The 19,597-nt window shown below is 41.2% G+C and overlaps 1 protein-coding gene across 2 annotated transcripts in view; it reads right to left on the bottom strand.

Annotated features, from left to right (window-relative positions):
• LOC126106549 (uncharacterized) overlaps positions 1 to 16,225 on the bottom strand; it is a 105,858-nt gene extending 89,633 nt beyond the window's left edge. Inside the window, exons 1-2 of one of the 2 annotated variants that reach the window (XM_049912888.1) lie at positions 16,045 to 16,225; positions 10,495 to 10,568 (exon numbers count right to left, since the gene is read on the bottom strand). Coding sequence is in view for 1 of the 2 variants with exons in the window: in XM_049912887.1 (XP_049768844.1) it covers positions 16,045 to 16,077 (33 nt within the window). In the remaining variant the exon portion in view is untranslated. The remainder of the gene's footprint in view (positions 1 to 10,494; positions 10,569 to 16,044) is intronic. The other variant, XM_049912887.1, reaches the window with a different exon arrangement.
• Between the last annotated feature and the right edge of the window lie 3,372 nt (positions 16,226 to 19,597).

Below are 19,597 nucleotides of genomic sequence, written 5' to 3' on the forward strand. Positions count from 1 at the left end.
GAAAAGTAGGGGCGCCAGTATTGAGGCAGACAAGACTGAGCTGGTTGAAAAGGTCTGCTAACAAGGAGCCCCTCAGGCAGGATGCTGGAGAGCCCCAAAGGGGATGGTGGGCATTGAAGTCTCCAGTTAACAAAAATGGTGCAGGTAGCTGAGCAATAAGTTGCATCATGTCTGCCCTGGTAACGGCAGATGACGATGGAGTGTAAACGGTACAAAAGGAAAACGTAAAAGTGGGGAGAGTAATGCGGATGGCAACTGCCTGCAGGTCGGTGTGCAACGTGATGGGATCGTAGTAAATATCATCCCGGACCAGCAACATAACCCCTCCATGAGCTGGGATACCTACCACAGGGGGTAGGTCAAAACGCACAGAGGTGTAGTGTTCCAAGGCAATTTGATCGCTTCGTTTCCTGGAGGGCTACGACGAGCGGACGATGCAAGCGGAGCAGCAACTTCAAGTCCTCTCGGTTGGAGCGAATGCTGCGAATATTCCAGTGAATAAGTGCCATCGTAAGAAGAAAAGGAAGATGAGAGAAGGGGTCACCTCGAAGGCCGCTTAGGGCCTGGCTTCGAGCAAGCACTGCCGCCGCTATCAGTAGGCGGACAGTCATCGTCCATGGGGTCTATAGGGTCATCGGCCATCTCGGGAGGATGGCCGGGAGGGGGAGCTTCCTCCGCCGGTGAACGGCCAGATGTACGGCTACCAGCGGTGCGGCCAGGCGAAACGGATGACGGCCTGGGGCGGCAACCGCTGGGTGGCGCAGGAGAAGAAATGCGCCGTGGCGGAGAAGGAGAACTGTGCTTCCTATGCGCCTTTTTGGAAGGACGTTTGGTGGAAGTACCGGTCGAAGGCTGGGAGGTCGAGGGACGGAGGAAGTCTGCACGGGATGGTTCCTTCTTGAAGGCCCGTGCATCTGACTTCGGGGTTTCGACTTAGCAGAAGCTGAGGAAGGGGCTGGTGTCTGTGGGGTGATGGGAGGAAGAGGAGACGTCGACCGCGCGATCTTAGCACTGGCCGAACGGACGACCGTGGTGCTGAAGGTCAGGTCGCATGTCTGGGTTGCTACCTCCCTGCTAGTCCGAGGAGAGGCGAGGACAGTTCTGTATTTCCCCGCTGGGAGCAGCGTGGGCTTCCTACTAGCCAATAGCTTGCGAGCAGCCGAGGTGGACACTTTCTCTTTGACCCGAATTTCTTGGATACAGCGTTCTTCCTTATAGACAGGACAGTCGTGGGAGGATGCGGCATGGTCACCCTGACAGTTCACACAACGAGGAGACGGAGGTGGACAGTCACCCTCATGGGCATCCCTGCCACAAGTGACACATTTAGCCGCATTGGAACAAGACTGTCGAGTGTGATTGAAACGCTGACACTGGTAGCAGCGCATAGGTGTCGGGACATAGGGGTGAACAGAAATAACCTCGTAGCCCGCCTTGATGCGCGATGGCAGCTTAACACTATCGAAGGTCAAGAAAAGTGTCCGGGTCGGTACAAGGTCATTGTTGACCTTTTTCATGACCCTATGGACAGCCGTCACGCCCTGCTCAGCGAGGAAAGATTGAAGCTCCTCGTCAGTCAATCCGTCAAGTGAGCTAGTATAGACTACACCATGAGACGAATTCAAAGTTCGGTGGGCCTCCACCCGGACAGGGAACGTGTACAGGAGGGTGGCCCGAAGCAGGCCCTGAAAGGCACTCTCAGTTTCTAGTAATAAGGTGCCATTACGCAACCTGGTACAAGATTTGACAGATCCGGCTATGGCATCTACGCCCTTCTGAATAACGAAAGGGTTGACAGAGGAAAAATCCTTTCCGTCCTCAGATCGAGAAACTACGAGGAACTGTGGGGCAGGCGGTAGTACTTTTGTCAATGTTGGCTGGTCACGTTTCCGTTTTTGGGTCGAAGTCGAGAGAGATGGAGTAGAATCCATTGCGGAGGAATCCCCCATGATTGCCAGCGTCTCCGATGGCGCGCTCCTTCCTTGTGGGGACCCTCTCAGAGGGCACTCCCGCCTTAGGTGAATGTTTACACCTCAGGTCACACCTCCCGAGAAACAGACGGAGGGACCAATCGGCATGGTCAGAAGGTATCAGCTCAGGCAATCACCCCTCCCCGGGCCTGGCCTTTACCAGGGGGTACGCGCGTGGCTTACATGTCTACCCAGGGCGGGGACTTACGCGTTACCCCGTCACCGGCTACGCGTGCGAACGCGTGGGTCGGCCTTCAGGCACGCACAGGGAGGAAGGAAGAAGAGGAAAAAGAAGAGAGAGAGGGAGAAAGAGGACAGACTGTCTCAAACGCCAAGGCGGAGACCAGAGAAGTCAAGGAGAAGAAGGCAATGAGAAGGCAAGGAGAAAAAGGCAATGGGAAGGCAAGGAGAAAAAGGCAATGGGAAGGCAAGGAGAAAAAGGCAATGGGAAGGCAAGGAGAAAAAGGCAATGGGAAGGCAAGGAGTAAAAGGCAATGGGAAGGCAAGGAGTAAAAGGCAATGGGAAGGCAAGGAGAAAAAGGCAATGGGAAGGCAAGGAGAAAAAGGCAATGGGAAGGTAAGGAGAAAAAGGCAATGGGAAGGCAAGGAGAAAAAGGCAATGGGAAGGCAAGGAGAAAAAGGCAATGGGAAGGCAAGGAGAAAAAGGCAATGAGAAGGCAAGGAGAAAAAGGCAATGGGAAGGCAAGGAGAAAAAGGCAATGGGAAGGCAAGGAGAAGGCAAGGGAAAGAGTAAGGAAGACAGTGAGGTGGAGAAGAGCAAAGAAAGGAACCAACAAAAGGAAGGAAGAAACGAGAAGTGAAAAACCAAAAAGACCACGATTATAGGTCGTGGAACCGTCCGTCTCTGGACGCAGGCGCTAGCTACCCCCGTGAGGGGGATGGACTCCTTTTAGTCGCCTCTTACGACAGGCAGGAATACCTCGGGCCTATTCTAATCCCCGGACCCGCAGGGGGAACAGCCTTCCTGAATTCCTGATCTGTTATTATATAGTCAATGACAGATATGGTTCCCCTGCCTTCCCAAGTATACCGGTGAATGTTCTTAATACTGGCACAGAAATCCAAGAGTTGTTTCCCATTCCTGTTGGCCTCCATATCCTCTCCAAATTTAGCCATAAGCTTTTCACACCCTTCTGTTCGATTTCCAATCCCGGCATTAAAATCATCCATGAGCAGAACACTGTCCTTGTCCTTAACTCTAACAACTACATCACTGAGTACATTATAAAAACTGTCCATCTTATCTTGATCTGTCCCTTCACAATGCGAATATACTGACAATCCTAATTTTCTTGCTAGACACTGTCAAATCTATCCACATCATCAGTCGTTTGTTTACATACCTTATTGCAACTACGCTGGGTTCCATTTCTTTCCTGATGTAAAGTCCTACACCTCATTGTGCTATTCCTGCTTTGACTCCTGACAGGTAGACCTCGTATTCTCCCACTTCCTCTTTTTGCTCAACCCTTACCCAAATGTCACTAACAGCTAAAACGTCGAGCTCCATCTTACTTGCAGCCTCTGCCAGCTCTACATTCTTCCCAGAGTAGCCCCCGTTGATATTAATAGCTCCCCATCTCATTACCATTTGTTTGCCAAGTCGTATCTTAGGAGTCCCTGGTTTGTCAGAGGTGGGACTCCATCACCTCCAAAGGTCAGAGGCATTTGGCTCTGATTGTTGCCAGCATCATATTTATAGTACCAGGGAAGCAGGTTGCTAGCCTTACTTGCCCCAAGTCCCATTGGGTTTTACCCCTAACGGTTGAGGGACTAACTGGTGGATTTGGTAGTCTTTGCCGTATGAGCACAAAGGTGACCATGACTCAGAATATGTCCGAGATGCCCAGCCTTATTCCAAAGTAACTGGTACCCCGACTGTCGGGACCACTTACTTGGCCACTCATACGTTGCCCGTGGTTCATGAACTAGGACATGACTACAGGAACCCACACCACGAACCATATAGTGATATAGAATGTTTAATTTTTATGAATTTTTTTGTAAAGTTTGGGTAAGTTATTTCAGGCGGGACTGAATATAAAATTTTGATTTTTGCACTGTTTGTACAACTGTAAGATAGCAACGTACTGTAAAAATTTCAACACCGATATCTGACTGTGAACAAAGATATGAATTTTTGAAAATGCGGAGATAATTCACATTACTCTATAACTGATTTTATGGCTGTTGCCTATTCATATGTGATATTGGTGGGATATAATCAACTTTTATTGAAGTAAGGTACTTAATTATACACAAAAAGTGGAAACATCACTGAGATTAACATTTATATTATTTTGATATACTCAGAATAAATATTTTCAATTACCATCCTTCGAGATACAGCAGTTCCTAAACCTGGTGGTGAATGTTAAGAACACTTTTTCTTCAGACAGCTTCTGTGATATACGAGGGCAGTTCAATAAGTAATGCAACACACTTTTTTTCTCGGCCAATTTTGGTTGAAAAAACCGGAAATTTATTGTGGAATATTTTCAAACATTCCCGCTTCGTCTCGTATAGTTTCACTGACTTCCGACAAGTGGCAGCACTGTACCGAGCTGTTAAAATGGCGTCTGTAACGGATGTGCGTTGCAAACAACGGGCAGTGATTGAGTTTCTTTTGGCGGAAAACCAGGGCATCTCAGATATTCATAGGTGCTTGCAGAATGTCTACGGTGATCTGGCAGTGAACAAAAGCACGGTGAGTCGTTGGGCAAAGCGTGTGTCATCATCGCCGCAAGGTCAAGCAAGACTGACTGATCTCCCGCGTGCGGGCCGGCCGTGCACAGCTGGTACCGTGCAGGCATACAGGCCCTCATTTCAAGGTGGCGTAAGGCCGTAGCATTGAATGGAGATTACGTTGAAAAATAGTGTTTTGCAGCTAAAAGATTGGGGGATAACCTGGTGTATTTCAATGCTGAATAAAACAACCCCTGTTTCAGAAAAAAAATGTGTTGCATTACTTATTGAACTGCCCTCGTAGAATAAGACCTCCCAATTGCTGCGGTAATTTCAAGCACTGTAAGTTTCCTTAAAACTTTTTCATAGCTATCCAAACTTTGTCACTAGTAGATTTCTTGAATGACGTTCTTGGGCCAGCAGGGTGGTAAAAATGCACAAAAACATCATTGTTTTCCTAACTTATTCTTTCTAACTCTGCAAGCCACCACTGTTCATTGTACACACATGCCACTATGTCATTCAACATTACAGACAGATGTAATTTTACTGACAATGATCCTCATAAATTTAAGTTTCTGATGTTACATAACATCAAACTAAGTTTTCTGCAATGCCAAGGAATTTGTGGAAATGCCTTGTTACTTTTATTGCTATACAATTTTCAAATCTGGTTTGAAGTGTTGGTTTCATAAGCAGAACCACTTCTTTCTTGATCAGAAAATAGGTAATGCCTTTAAAAATGTACCTCCTACTCCACCACATGCATTTTTACCATGGCAAGATGCAAAAACGTGCCATTCAGCTGCCAACCCAAAGTCTACTTTGTGGTTGCACAAATTTGAAAAATTCATTTTGTTCTTATGCTGACTACCACTTCCATCTGAAAAGTTTATCAGCTTCTCAACCTTGGGAAAAAATTTTTTATGTAATTTATTACATACTTTTGAAACACATTTACAGCCGAAGTGTTGTGCTCCAAGTAGTCACTTAGAATACAAACTGAAGAACTACAAACTCCATCTTCCTCATTTTTAAAGTAAAGGATAAATGGATGCACTGTTGACTGGTCATTGAACCAGTGGTACCCTTGTATTCCACCCCAAATCACAAATGTAAAATTTTCTGCAAAATCATCTAGCACTACGCATTCAGTTTCATGAAGTTGTGCTTTTTTTGTCCTTCAAAAACTTACTTTGGATTTTAGAAAAATAGTGGTGACTTGAGTTTTCATAAGTTATCAATTAAAGATTCCAACTACTCTTCCTGACATTTAACCACTGTTATTTCTATCCTGTCAGTTTAACCCCACTGCTTGAACGTAATACTGTGTATCATTTCCTTATCATATTCGTGAAACAACTCAATAACTGTTTTCTTACCAGGGCATTTATTACACAAACTCATCATGCAGTCTTAACTGTTAGTGTCACAGACCATTAAATCTAGTGACTGTGTAGTTAAGATCACTGAGTTTTGCACAAGCAATCATCAGTTTGACATTAACAAACACATACAGAGTGTGTCCCTGAGGATCCAGCCAAAATACACCACTTAGGGCAGAGGTCACAATTTTGACCTTCCAATTTTTCATTCAGGATGACAATTTTTGAAAGCGTACGCAACATTCATTTAAATTTGACAGCACTAGTCATTTCTGCTTTGTTACTATAACTCCATTTATAACAACTCTCTTGCTATCTTTGCAACCTGAGCACATTCTACCGTTTTCATCATCTTCAAAAAGCTGCCGGATCTTTTTGTTTCTTCACTTATACCTAATCTTCCTTTCCTGTAACTGGAAGAATGCCTTGGTATTTCACTAATTTTCAGGTTGATTTAACCAAACGATGAGAAATGCTGAATTCATGAGCTATTTTTTCCTCTTAACCATGAGTGAGGGAGCAAACTTAAAATTTTAACTATTTCCTCTTTAGATGTCACTGAACATTTAATTTTTAATTTCGCTGTTGTCGTTGTCTTCAGTCCTGAGACTGGTTTCACACAGCTCTCCATGCTACTCTATCCTGTGCAAGCTGCTTCAATCTCTCGGTACCTACTGCAACCTACATCCTTCTGAATCTGCTTAGTGTATTCATCTCTTGGTCTCCCTCTACGATTTTTACCCTCCACCCTGCCCTCCAATAATAAATTGGTGATCCCTTGATGCCTCGGAACACATCCTACCAACCGATCCGTTCTTCTTATCAAGTTGTGCCACAAACTCCTCTTCTCCCCAATTCTATTCAATACCTCCTCATTAGTTATGTGATCTACCCATCTAATTTTCAGCATTCTTCTGTAGCACCACATTTTGAAAGCTTCTATTCTCTGCTTGTCCAAACTACTTATCGTCCATGTTTCACTTCCATACATGGCTACATTCCATACAACTACTTTCAGAAACGACTTCCTGACACTTAAATCAATGCTCGATATTATCAAATTTCTCTTCTTCAGAAACGCTTTCCTTGCCATTGCCAGTCTACATTTTATATCCTCTCTACTTTGATCATCATCAGTTATTTTTCTCCCCAAATAGCGAAACTCCTTTCTACTTTTTTAAGTGTTATTTCCTAATCTAATTCCCTCAATATCACCCGACTTAATTCGACTACATTCCATTATCCTCATTTTGCTTTTGTTGATGTTTATCTTATATCCTCCTTTCAAGACACTGTCGATTCCATTCAACTGCTCTACCAAGTCCTTTGCTGTCTCTGACAGAATTACAATGTCACTGACAAACCTCAAAGTTTTTACTTCTTCTCCATGGATTTCAATACCTATTCCAAATTTTTCTTTTGTTTACTTTCCTGCTTGCTAAAAAATACAGATTGAATAACATCTGAGAGAGGCTACAACCCTATCTCACTCCCTTCCCAACCACTACTTCCCTTTCATGTCCCTCGACTCCCAACTGCCATCCAGTTTCTGTACAAATTGAAATAGCCTTTCGCTCCCTGTTATTTTAGCCCTGCTACCTTCAGAATTTGAAAGAGAGTATTTCAATCAACATTGTCAAAAGAAGTTTACAAGTGCTAGAAACGTAGGTTTACCTCTCCTTAATCTATTTTCTAAGATAAGTCGTAGGATCAGTATTGCCTCACGTGTTCCAATATATCTATGAAATCCAAAACTATCTTCCCCAAGGTCGGCTTCTACCAGTTTTTCCATTTGTCTGTAAAGAATTCACATCAGTATTTTGCAGCCGTGACTTATTAAACTGATAGTTCGGTAATTTTCACATGTCAACACCTGCTTTCTTTGGCATCGGAATTATTACCTCCTTCTTGACGTCTGAGGGTATTTCGCCTGTCTCGTACATCTTGCTCATCTGATGCTAGAGTTTTGTCATGGCTGGCTCTCCCAAGGCTATCAGTAGTTCTAAGGGAATGTTTTCTACTCCTGGGGTCTTGTTTCAACTCGCGTCTTTCAGTGCTCTGTCGAACTCTTCACGCAGTATCATATCTCCCATTTCATCTTCATCTACATCCTCTTCTATTTCCATAATATTGATACTCCTTCCACCTTTCTGCTTTCCCTTCTTTGGTTAGAACTGGGATTCCATCTGAGCTCTTGATATCCATACAAGTGCTTCTCTTTTCTACAAAGGTCTCTCTAATTTCTCTCTAATTTTCCTATACGCAGTATCTGACCCCTAGTGAGATAAGCCTCTACATCCTTACATTTGTCCTCTATCCATTCCTGCTAAGCCATTTTGCACTTCCTGTCAATCTCCTTTTTTAGACGTTTGTATTCCTTTTCGCCTGCTTCATTTACTGCATTTTTATATTTTCTCCTTTCATCAATTAAATTCAATATTTCTCCTGTTACCCAAGGGTTTACACTAGCCCTCATCTTTTTACCTATTTGATCCTCTGCTGCCTTCACTATTTCATCCCTCAAAGCTACCCATTCTTCTTCTACTGTATTTCCTTCCCCCCATTCCTGTCAATTGTTCCCTTATGCTCTCCCTGAAACACTCTACAACCTCTGGTTAGTCAGTTTATCCAGGTTCCATCTCCTTAAATTCTCACCTTTTTGCAGTTTCTTCAGTTTTCATCTACAGTTCATAACTAATAAATAGTGGTCGGAGTCCACATCTTAACCATTTAAAACCTGTTTCCTAAATATCTGTCTTACCATTATATAATCTACCTAACACCTTCCAGTGCCTCCACACCTGTTCCCTGTATACAACCTTCTTTCATGATTCTTGAACCAAGTGTTACCTATGATTAAGTTATGCTCCGTGCAAAATTCTACCAGGTGGCTTCCTCTCATTTCTTACCCCCAATCCATATTCACTTACTATGTTTCCTTCTCTCCTTTTTCCTACTATTTAATTCCAGTCACCCATGACTTAAGTTTTCGTCTCCCTTCACTACCTGAATAAATTCTCTTAAGCTCAAATATTCAGTGTCAGATCCGAGAAATTAGAGCAAATACGGAGACTTACAAGCAGTCGTTCTTCCCACGCACAATTCGTGAATGGAACAGGGAAGGGGGGATCAGATAGTGGTACAATAAGTACCCTCCGCCACACACCGTAAGGTGGCTCGCAGAGTATAGATGTAGATGTAGATGTTGGTGGCAGGTTTTATTCTTCGTTAGAAATAATGTTGGTATCTTATTATTAAAGCTCGATTCAAAGTCTTTTCTAATTTTGTCTGAAATTTGTTGTACCTTATTTTCAATTGCTGCTTTTCTTTTTCTGCTACTTAATTTTATTATTTTTAAAGCAGGAGATACATCTAATTTACAACAAGCAAAAGGCAATAGGCTAACAGCTTCCTTATTAGGAATATAAACGTCATTAACAAGGTCACACGATTCTGGTTCTGATTTCACAACAAATATTTTTGAGTAACAATTCGGGGACAGGGAATTTCCAGAAATCACATTACAGAAGAACTTACTTGAAATTCAAACAAAGTTTGTCGAACTTCAAAGTCACTGACTATTTTCAAGTTTTTTGAAACTGAACCGTAAACTGTTTTGTGACACTTCACTTGCTATCTTTCCAACAGAGCACTGCTCATCCATGTTATTGCATTCCAGTAAACCTCTCAAAATTAATTACAAATTACACACAGAACAAGGCCCATAACACATTGTACACTCTCAATGAAGTACAGGGCTACTACAAATGATTGAAGCGATTTCATAAATTCACTGTAGCTCCATTCATTGACATATGGTCACGACACACTACAGATACGTAGAAAAACTCAAAGTTTTGTTCGGCTGAAACCACACTTCAGGTTTCTGCCGCCAGAGCGCTCAAGAGCGCAGCGAGACAAAATGGCGACAGGAGCCGAGAAAGTGTATGTCGTGCTTGAAATGCACTCACATCAGTCAGTCATAACAGTGCAACGACACTTCAGGACGAAGTTAAACAAAGATCCACCAACTGCTAACTCCATTCGGCGATGGTATGCGCAGTTTAAAGCTTTTGGATGCCTCTGTAAGGGGAAATCAACGGGCCGGTCTGCAGTGAGCGAAGAAACGGTTGAACACGTGCGGGCAAGTTTCACACATAGCCCGCGCAAGTCGACGAATAAAGCAAGCAGGGAGCTAAACGTACCACAGCCGACGGTTTGGAAAATCTTACGGAAAAGGCTAAAGCAGAAGCCTTACCTTTTACAATTGCTACAAGCCCTGACACCCAATGACAAAGTCAAACGCTTTGAATTTTCGGATGGAAGAGGATGCATTCAGTGCGAAACTTGTTTTCAGTGATGAAGCAACATTTTTTCTTAATGGTGAAGTGAACAGACACAATGTGCGAATCTGGGCGGTAGAGAATCCTCACGCGTTCATGCAGCAAATTCGCAATTCACCAAAAGTTAACGTGTTTTGTGCAATCTCACGATTTAAAGTTTTCTTCTGCAAAAAAAAAATTAATAATAAAAAAAAAACATTACAGGACACGTGTATCTGGACATGCTGGAAAATTGGCTCATGCCACAACTGGAGACCGACAGCGCCGACTTCATCTTTCAACAGGATGGTGCTCCACCGCACTTCCATCATTATGTTCGGCATTTCTTAAACAGGAGATTGGAAAACCGATGGATCGGTCGTGGTGGAGATCATGATCAGCAATTCATGTCATGGCCTCCACGCTCTCCCGACTTAACCCCATGCGATTTCCTTCTGTGGGGTTAAGTGAAAGATTCAGTGTTTAAACCTCCTCTACCAAGAAACGTGCCAGAACTGCGAGCTCGCGTCAACGATGCTTTCGAACTCATTGATGGGGACATGCTGCGCCGAGTGTGGGAGGAACTTGATTATCGGCTTGATGTCTGCCAAATCACTAAAGGGGCACATATCAAACATTTGTGAATACCTAAAAGAACTTTTTGAGTTTTTGTATGTGTGTGCAAAGCATTGTGAAAATATCTCAAATAATAAAGTTATTGTAGAGCTGTGAAATCGCTTCAATCATTTGTAATAACCCTGTATGTACATCCACTCTAACAGATGTTTCAGAACAGACTGACTGCAACACTGCCACACCCAGCAATGATGTAACTCTTTATTGACAATAAACCTGACATTACAAAACTCAGTCAGCCAATGAACAGAATGACGTTGCCAGAGCTCGACTGCAGTGCAGAGCGTGGACGAGTGTCTTCAGTTTTAGAAACATTCAGTCATAAATAAAGTAATTGAACAAAAGCAATATCTTTATAGCAGACTTTCTTTTATAGAAAGTTTGGAAAAAGCATTCTTTATACCAACTGCTTCATATTCTATTAATTAATTAAACCAAACAAGTAATAAGCCTCCTAATTCAGGCGATAGCAAGGAAAGGTGTTTGTATCATTCTCACTAACCGCTTTTTCGCAATAAAGAACAGCGGTAATTGTTTATTTCCTATTGTACTTCGACGAAATGTGAGTAATTCATAGTAATACCAACAGTGTTTGTCGGTATTTTGCGTAATTGTTTAAAGTCCTCCGGGAGAACTATTGAATGAGGAGCTGCGTTAGTGTAATGGTTAAAGCGTTTGAATGCTAAGCGAAAGGTTCCGAGTTTAAACCTTGTTCGGTGCTTAATATTTTCTTTATTTAAAAACAATATTGAAGTGCCTTACTTCACGAATTTTATTCGTTTGAATGTAATTTTTTGAAATTTCTAGTGGCAAGTAAAATCGACCATAAGGAAAGTATACGCTATGGAATTTTACCACTGCAAACTCTTCAAAATTTCGTGCAATGATTTACTACAGCTAATGCTGCACAATAATTGCACTGTACATCGAAACAAACTTAAGTCATTTATGGGGGGGAGGTATCAGTCAAGAAGATGTGCAAACACCAAATTTTTGGGCCAAATAGTTTTGTGAAATCCAATGATAAAAGTGTGTCAAAGCAGTCTAAACACCATGTGTTTGCATAGGCGAGCAGTGCAGTGATGACAAAATTGCGCACAGCGTGGAATGCGGGGAGCACATGTCTGTAGCAACGAAAGGGTTAATGTGGCCATGGTGGCTTTACTTCATAAACTGCGCGCTCCCCCCCCTAAACGCAAGTTTACGTACTATACTATGGCGCTGCTTCTCTTGGCGTGTGCAACTGGCAACGCAGCAATAACCCGCGTCTGGGCGGGGCACGCGCAAACCGCCAAGATAAAAGAATTTAACTATACTGAAAACTATAGGAGAAAACAACAAGAAGCTCAAATGGAATTAAAACACACAATAGCTGACACACTAATGGTGGAAGAGGAGGAACTATCTACTCCAAAGGAACAGAAATCATGCCAGAAATGCTCTGATTTGGACAAAATTGTGCATGATTTGGAGAAAAAAAAAAATTGGTAGCATTGGTGTACTAAATTTCAGCCAAATCTGAGACTATCAGATGGAACATTTTCTCAAATTGGTTGAACTGACATGGAATGACCCAATAAATAGGAGCACATGTAAAAAAAGTAAGAACAGCTTTCTTAAAAGTGAAGGGAAAACAATTGAGGACCCACTACAGATAGCCAACATATTCAACACACATTACACAAATATCGCAACAAAACTAATTCAAGGAAGATGTGATTTCAGCTCCAGAGCACAACTACCAATGAATGATAAAACCATGTTTCTATACCCTGTTACTGCATTAGAGGTACAAAATGCCTTAAACCAGTTACAAAATAAAATGACCTATGGGTGTGATGGGATTCTAGACAAAGTAATAAAGAACAGTGCAAGATACATAGATTCCCCACTTGTTGACATGATTAACCTGTCATTTAGCACAGCAGTCTTCCCAGAAAAACTAAAGAAATCGATTGTCAAGCCTATTTACAATAAGGGTAACCAGTCTGATGTTATCAATTACTGGCCTATATCATTGTTATCTGGAATTTCAAAAGTAATTGGAAGGGTAATGCACGAAAGACTGTCTCACTTTCTGAATAAATATAAAATTCTAGTTAATGGACAAAACGGTTTTAGGAAAAATTGATGAACTGACAGCAATTTACAACTTTTTAAAACTTATCATAAATTCTGTAGACAACAATGAATTAAACTGTGGCCCGTTTTTGGACCTGTCTAAGGTTTTCAATGTCGTTGAGCATAATTTACTGATCAGGAAACTATATTGCTATGGGGTTCGTGGAGCAGCACATGATTGGTTCAAATCCTATCTTTCTAATAAGTATCAGAGCGTAGAGGTACAGCATGCGGATAAAGTCTACTCATCGGCATACCAAAGAGTCAGGTATGGCATGCCGCACAGCTCTTTACTGGGGCCACTGCTGTGCTTAATCTTGCCAAGCCTTATGTCAACAGCAGATGCAGTATTATTTGCCAAAGACACCAGTCTGTTTGTCAAAGCTACGAATTAAACTGACTGACTAGAGAGAGAGTCACAGTAGCGACAGAAGACGCAAATGTGGTTAACAAACAACAAATTAATTGTTAATGACAACAAATTAATTGTTAATGACAACAAATTAATTGTTAATGACAACAAATTAATTGTTAATGACAACAAATTAATTGTTAATGACAAAAAACATTTGTTATTTCTGAAGTGCATCCAAAGTAAAATCTGACCGAACTGTAGAAATTGGGCAGTGTAAGATAAAGCAAACCCCCATACTAACTTTTTAGGATTATGGCTAGATGAGTAATGTGGGAGAAACACACAGAAATGTTAAAACATTATAAGTCAGTATTGGTATGTTCTTAGATTACTAAAAAATTCCTATAGTGTTGATGCAGTGCTATGTTCATACTTTGCACTCATACATAGCACACTAAGATACTGTATCATATTTTGAAGGAATACCAGTTTGGCCAAACACTCATTTGCGCTTTAAAGGAAGGCAATAAGGATAATCAGAGGTATGACACACAGAGAATCATGTAAAAATATTTTCAAGGAACTACAAATCATGACAACCATGTATCTATATTTATGAAAGTATATGTTTTATGAACGCACACCAGGAACATTCTTTGCTAACAGTCATACAGAAAGTCACACAAAAGCTATGTATCAAAAAAGTGTTCTTTATCAGCCAAAAATCTTATTTAGTGCACTACCAAAGGAAATTATAAGTACACCAAAATTCCACATATTCAAAAATGAACTTAAAAAACTGTTAATTAGCAAGAGTTTTTATAGTGTCAAGGAATACTTAAACCACCAGCATTCAACATACAGTAGCTTACTTCATCACATGACCCAAAATGCTCACTGAAAACTAAATGGTATTCATCTATTATTCTAATTTAGCAATTATCAGTGTTGTTATGCAAATGGTTTCATGCTGTATGTAATAATATTTTATTTATGGACATATAATTTTAAACCTTTTCATGTCCTATTTTCTATGTAAGGCAATGTATGACAAATCCTATATCATTTTTATAATGAGATACAAAGATGCTAAGTAAATAAATGTCCAATTTCATAGTTTAATGCAGTATGGTAGCTACTCTGGGGAAAAGTCCACATACAGCAAAGACATTCTTCTCACCCAGAAGAAAGCTATGAGAATAATGAACAGGGCAAAGTCAACTGACAGCTGCATACCTCCCTTCAAAAATTCACTCATTTTTCCTCTTGGTAGTCTAGATATTAGAAACATGCGAGAGTGTAAAAAGTAATATCAATAAATGCAACAAAAATATGGATGTTCATGATCACAAACAAAAAACAAAGCTCCATGTTCCAATTGTATCTCCATCCTCAAAAACTCACATATAACCAAGGCATCCAACTATACAAGTCTACCACCAGAAACAAGGAACAGGAAGTCTCTACCTTTGTTTAATGAGACTCTGAAAACCTTCGTGCTTCATAATTGCTTCACACAGTATCTGAACATTAATGTAAAGTAGTTTTGGGTTAATATCTAAAAATACGCAAACTGCGTGCTCTAATAATGCCAGTCAGGTATGCGTTTTGTGTGGACTAAACTAGTAACTATGCAAAGTCATGTTTGTACATTCCCATCACATCGCCTGATGAAATAAGCCACATCGTGTTGTGAACTGTTTAATATCAAATGTATGTATGTATGTGCATCAACATGTGCATGTCTAGTACAAAAATGATTCCATGGCCAAATAAATACAGTATTTCGCTGTTGTGTTTTACTGGGCTTAAGTTACTGATTGGACACCCCTCAACAACCCTCCACACACCATTCCATGAATCTCTGTTGTGGACAGACTAATCTGTAGCGAAGCCCGAGGTCTAAGTTAGGTTAGAAGATAACAATTTGGGAGTGGGTTGGCGAACCCAACAATTCTCAAAGCAGAAATTCTGATTGTGTTAAATTGAGGGACCGGTGCAAGGTCCGATGTGTGCGTCCGTGCCATAAGAGGGGATGTCGGGGAGGCGGTGCTGGTGAGTGCCAATACATAACTATTGCGTTTTTCGACAACTTTTATTATAATGTAACACGAAGCACACATTTCACGACATACGCCATGCTAGAGGTAACTGAAATCATCGTCGACGCCATCTTGTTAATCTGTAATGTAATGATTCAAATGCCCTGTCTTAGGTGTATACGAGTGTATATATATAGAACTGGTGAACAAACGTTATTTCGTCTCCGTAAGCACCATCAGACAATGTATACTACAGCGAACGTGGCTTCAGTGATTGTTAGGAAGACAAAATGAAATTTGTATTGAAATGGGAAACATGACACGAAAATAATCATCTGAAGTTTCTTTTCAAAGAACACTGACGACAATGCTGTTATTGCGTGAAACAGTACAATAGCTGCAAAAAGTCTGAGGGAGGACACAGAAGATTAGCTCATGAGAAACCTAAGTTAACCGTCACTTTGTTTACGTAAACTACCTGATATCAACATAAATTAAAAATCTTACGGCAACTGCTCCCTCCGTGAGATGCCAGCTCATCTTGATAGTAAACACGGCAAGAAAATGTGTTTTGCTGAAAAAGTACTTTCACGCCCAACCGTTTTAGCCGCGCAACGTAACACACTGTGCACTAGAATGCCCAACGGCCAACTGACACTATGGGGGTGCTGGGTGGAAGAGAAACTGTATAGACAGGGTATGCTGCCTCCGCTAGTTCATCATTTCCGCCGCGAGATGTCAGTCACGCTACATGTGAACCTGTTGGAGTATTGGCCCCTACACAGTACACCCGCTCCTATTTATCGACCAACCGATAAAAAGGTTGGGCCCAAAGTGAAATGACCTGCTATTCATTGCCCCTTCTAATGATGTCAGCGTCGAAGCAGAACTGGGAGCGCGGGGCGTGAAGCTGTACCACAGAATAGAAGATATACAGAAGAATGGAATCTCAGCTGCAATCAAAGTTCCAGAATTTAATGAGCATGCGCGAGTCTGCCATGTTGTAACCGAGTAAAGACCTGTGGTTGACGCCACAGGCGAACATACGCGTTTTATTTCTTGCATTAAATGTGAATTTTAGATTCTGGACTTAACCTACAAATAAACGATTGTTTACTGCACTGTAACAATTGGAAACATGTAATGAGCTATAGTAAGCAAAAAGGCTACACGGGAAAGTAACGAACGATTCCTACGAGGACGCTGATTTATTACAGAAAACAGTTTTACGATTTTCTTGCTGTAAACAGTAAAAGTTCGTTAAACTGTAAAACATTACTGTATATAAATGAAGCTACATGAGCTCCTTTGGTTAGTTTTTCGGTAGAGGTTCTCCTTTCCCTTTAAACAATTAGAGGCGACTTGTTTCACATTTCTGCGTCTCTTTCGATCCTGAGGAAAATAATTGGTATATAAAATTCATTTCGTTCGTGCCTTATAGTTTCATATCAGAGATTTATGATGAAATGTCTATTTTTTTCATTATGGGTCATAGTCTGGTACTTAATTTCCAAGTGGAACAGAATAGAATAGGAGTACTCTATACCACAAAATTTGAAGGCTTTGCAGTGAAAAATGCGGTCGCTAACTATATTACTTTCGGTTCATTTTAGTTGTACGTTGCTGTATGCTAAAATAACTAACATAACGTAACTATTTTCAAAGCTGGTAGGAAAGCCAGTTTCACTCGGTATGGGAAAATAGAGGTTAAATTGTTTTGTATTGTATGATGTGACATCTGCCAGTTATGCAAAACACCATTTTTTCTCAGTACCCAAATATGTTTCAGCACCAATGTGCATCATCAGTGGGTTTCCGCTTTATTTATTCTTTACACTTGGTGTGCATGATTTTAGCGGACCACTTGTGTATTATTTACTACAGATATTTAGTCACGTTTTCTTGTGGCAGGCCCTTTTATTCTCCGTATCATGGTGATGTGCTGTGATGCACACATAAATATAACACGTATTTTCCACAGATAATGTAGTAAAAGCACTTTTCACTTCACCATAACACATCCTCCCCCGATTACCTCACTGTCTGCTCTCTTCCCCCAAAACAACCCAACCCAAAGCAGACCTTAAACGTGGATAAGCTACTATGAACAGCACAGTAAATGCATTATTGTAGCCAAGATAAACATTAATTCCATACCTACAACTGCAATTCAAGTTTATATGCCAACTATTTCTGCAGATGGCGAAGAGGTTGAAGAAATGTATGATGAGATAAAAGAAATTATTCTGACAGTGAAGAGAGACGAAAAGTTAGTAGTCATGTGGGACTGGAATTCGATGGTAGGAAAAGGAAGAGAAGGAACAGTAGTAGGTAAATATGGAATGGGGGTAAGCAACGAAAGAGGAAGCTGCCTGGTAGAAGTTTGCACAGAGCATAACTTAATCATAGCTAACTACTGGTTCAAGAATCATGAAAGAAGGTTGTATACAGGGAACAGGTGTGGAGACACTGGAAGGTGTTAGGTAGATTATATAATGGTACGACAGATTTTTAGCAAACAGGTTTTAAATGGTAAGACATTTCCAGGGGCAGATGTGAAATCTGACCACAATTTATTAGTTATGAACTGTAGATTAAACCTGAAGAAACTGCAAAAAGGTGAGAATTTAAGGAGATGGAACCTGGATAAACTGACTAAACCAGAGATTGTACAGAGTTTCAGGCAGAGCACTAGGGAACAATTGACAAGAACAGGGGAAAGAGATACAGTAGAAGAGGAACAGGTAGCTTTGAGAGACGAAATAGTGAAGGAAGCAGAGGATCAAGTAGGTAGAAAGACGTGGGCTAGTAGAAATTCATGGGTAACTGAACAGACATTGAACTTAATTGGTGAAAGGAGAAAAATAACAAAGCAGTATATGAAGCAGAAGAAAAGGAATACAATATCTCAAAAATGACATCAACAGAAGGTGCAAAATCACTAAGCAGGAATGGCCAGAGGACAAATGTAAGGATGTAGAGGCATATATCACTAGGGGCAAGATAGCTACTGCCTACAGGAAAATTAAAGAGACCTTTGGAGAAAAGAGAACCACCTGCATGAATATCAAGAGCTCGGAGAGACAACCAAACCTAAGCAAAAAAATGAAAGGAGTATGTGGAGCATCTATACAAGGGCGATGTACTTGAGGGCATTATTATGGAAATGGAAGAGGACATAGATGAAGATGATATGGGACGTATGATACAGTGTGAAGAATTTGACAGAGCACTGAAAGACCTAAGTCAAAAAAAGGCCCCTGGAGGACAACATTCCATTAGAACTACCGATAGCCTTGGGAGAGCCAGCCATGACAAAACTCTAGCACGAGATGAGCTAAATGTACGAGACAGGAAAAATAGCCTCAGACGTAAAGAAGAAAGTAATAATCCCAATCCCAAAGAAAGCAGGTACCGACAGGTGTGAAAACTGCTGAACTATTAGTTTAATAAGTCACAGCTGCATAATACTAACATGAATTCTTTACAGACGAACGGAAACACTGGTAGTAGATAACCTCAGGGAAGATCTGTTTGGATTCTGTAGAAATGTTGGAACACATGAGGCAATACTGACACTATGGCTTATCTTAGAAAATAGATTAAGGAAAGTGAAACCCCGTTTCTAGCATTTGTAGACTTAGAGAAAGCTTTTAACAATGTTGACTGGAATACTCTCTTTCAAATTCTGAAGGTGGCAGGGGTAAAACACAAGGAGCGAAAGGTTATTAACAATTTGTACAGAAACCATATGGCAGTCATAAAAGTCGAGGGGCATGAAAGGGAAGCAGTGCTTGGGAAGGGAGTGAGACAGGGTTGTAGCCTCTCCCCGATGTTATTCAGTCTGTATATTGAGCAAGCAGTAAAGGAAACAAAAGAAAAATTTGGAGTAGGAATTAAAATCCATGGAGAAGAAATAAAAACTTTGAGGTTCGCCGATGACATTGTTATTCTGTCAGAGACAGCAAAGGACTTGGAAACGCAGTTGAATAGAATGGACAGTGTCTTGGAAGGAGGGTATAAGATGAACATCAACAAAAGAAAAGCGAGAATAATGGAA

This window comes from Schistocerca cancellata, chromosome 10 (assembly GCF_023864275.1).
Source record: "Schistocerca cancellata isolate TAMUIC-IGC-003103 chromosome 10, iqSchCanc2.1, whole genome shotgun sequence".
In the NCBI taxonomy this organism is placed as follows: Eukaryota; Metazoa; Arthropoda; class Insecta; order Orthoptera; family Acrididae; genus Schistocerca; species Schistocerca cancellata.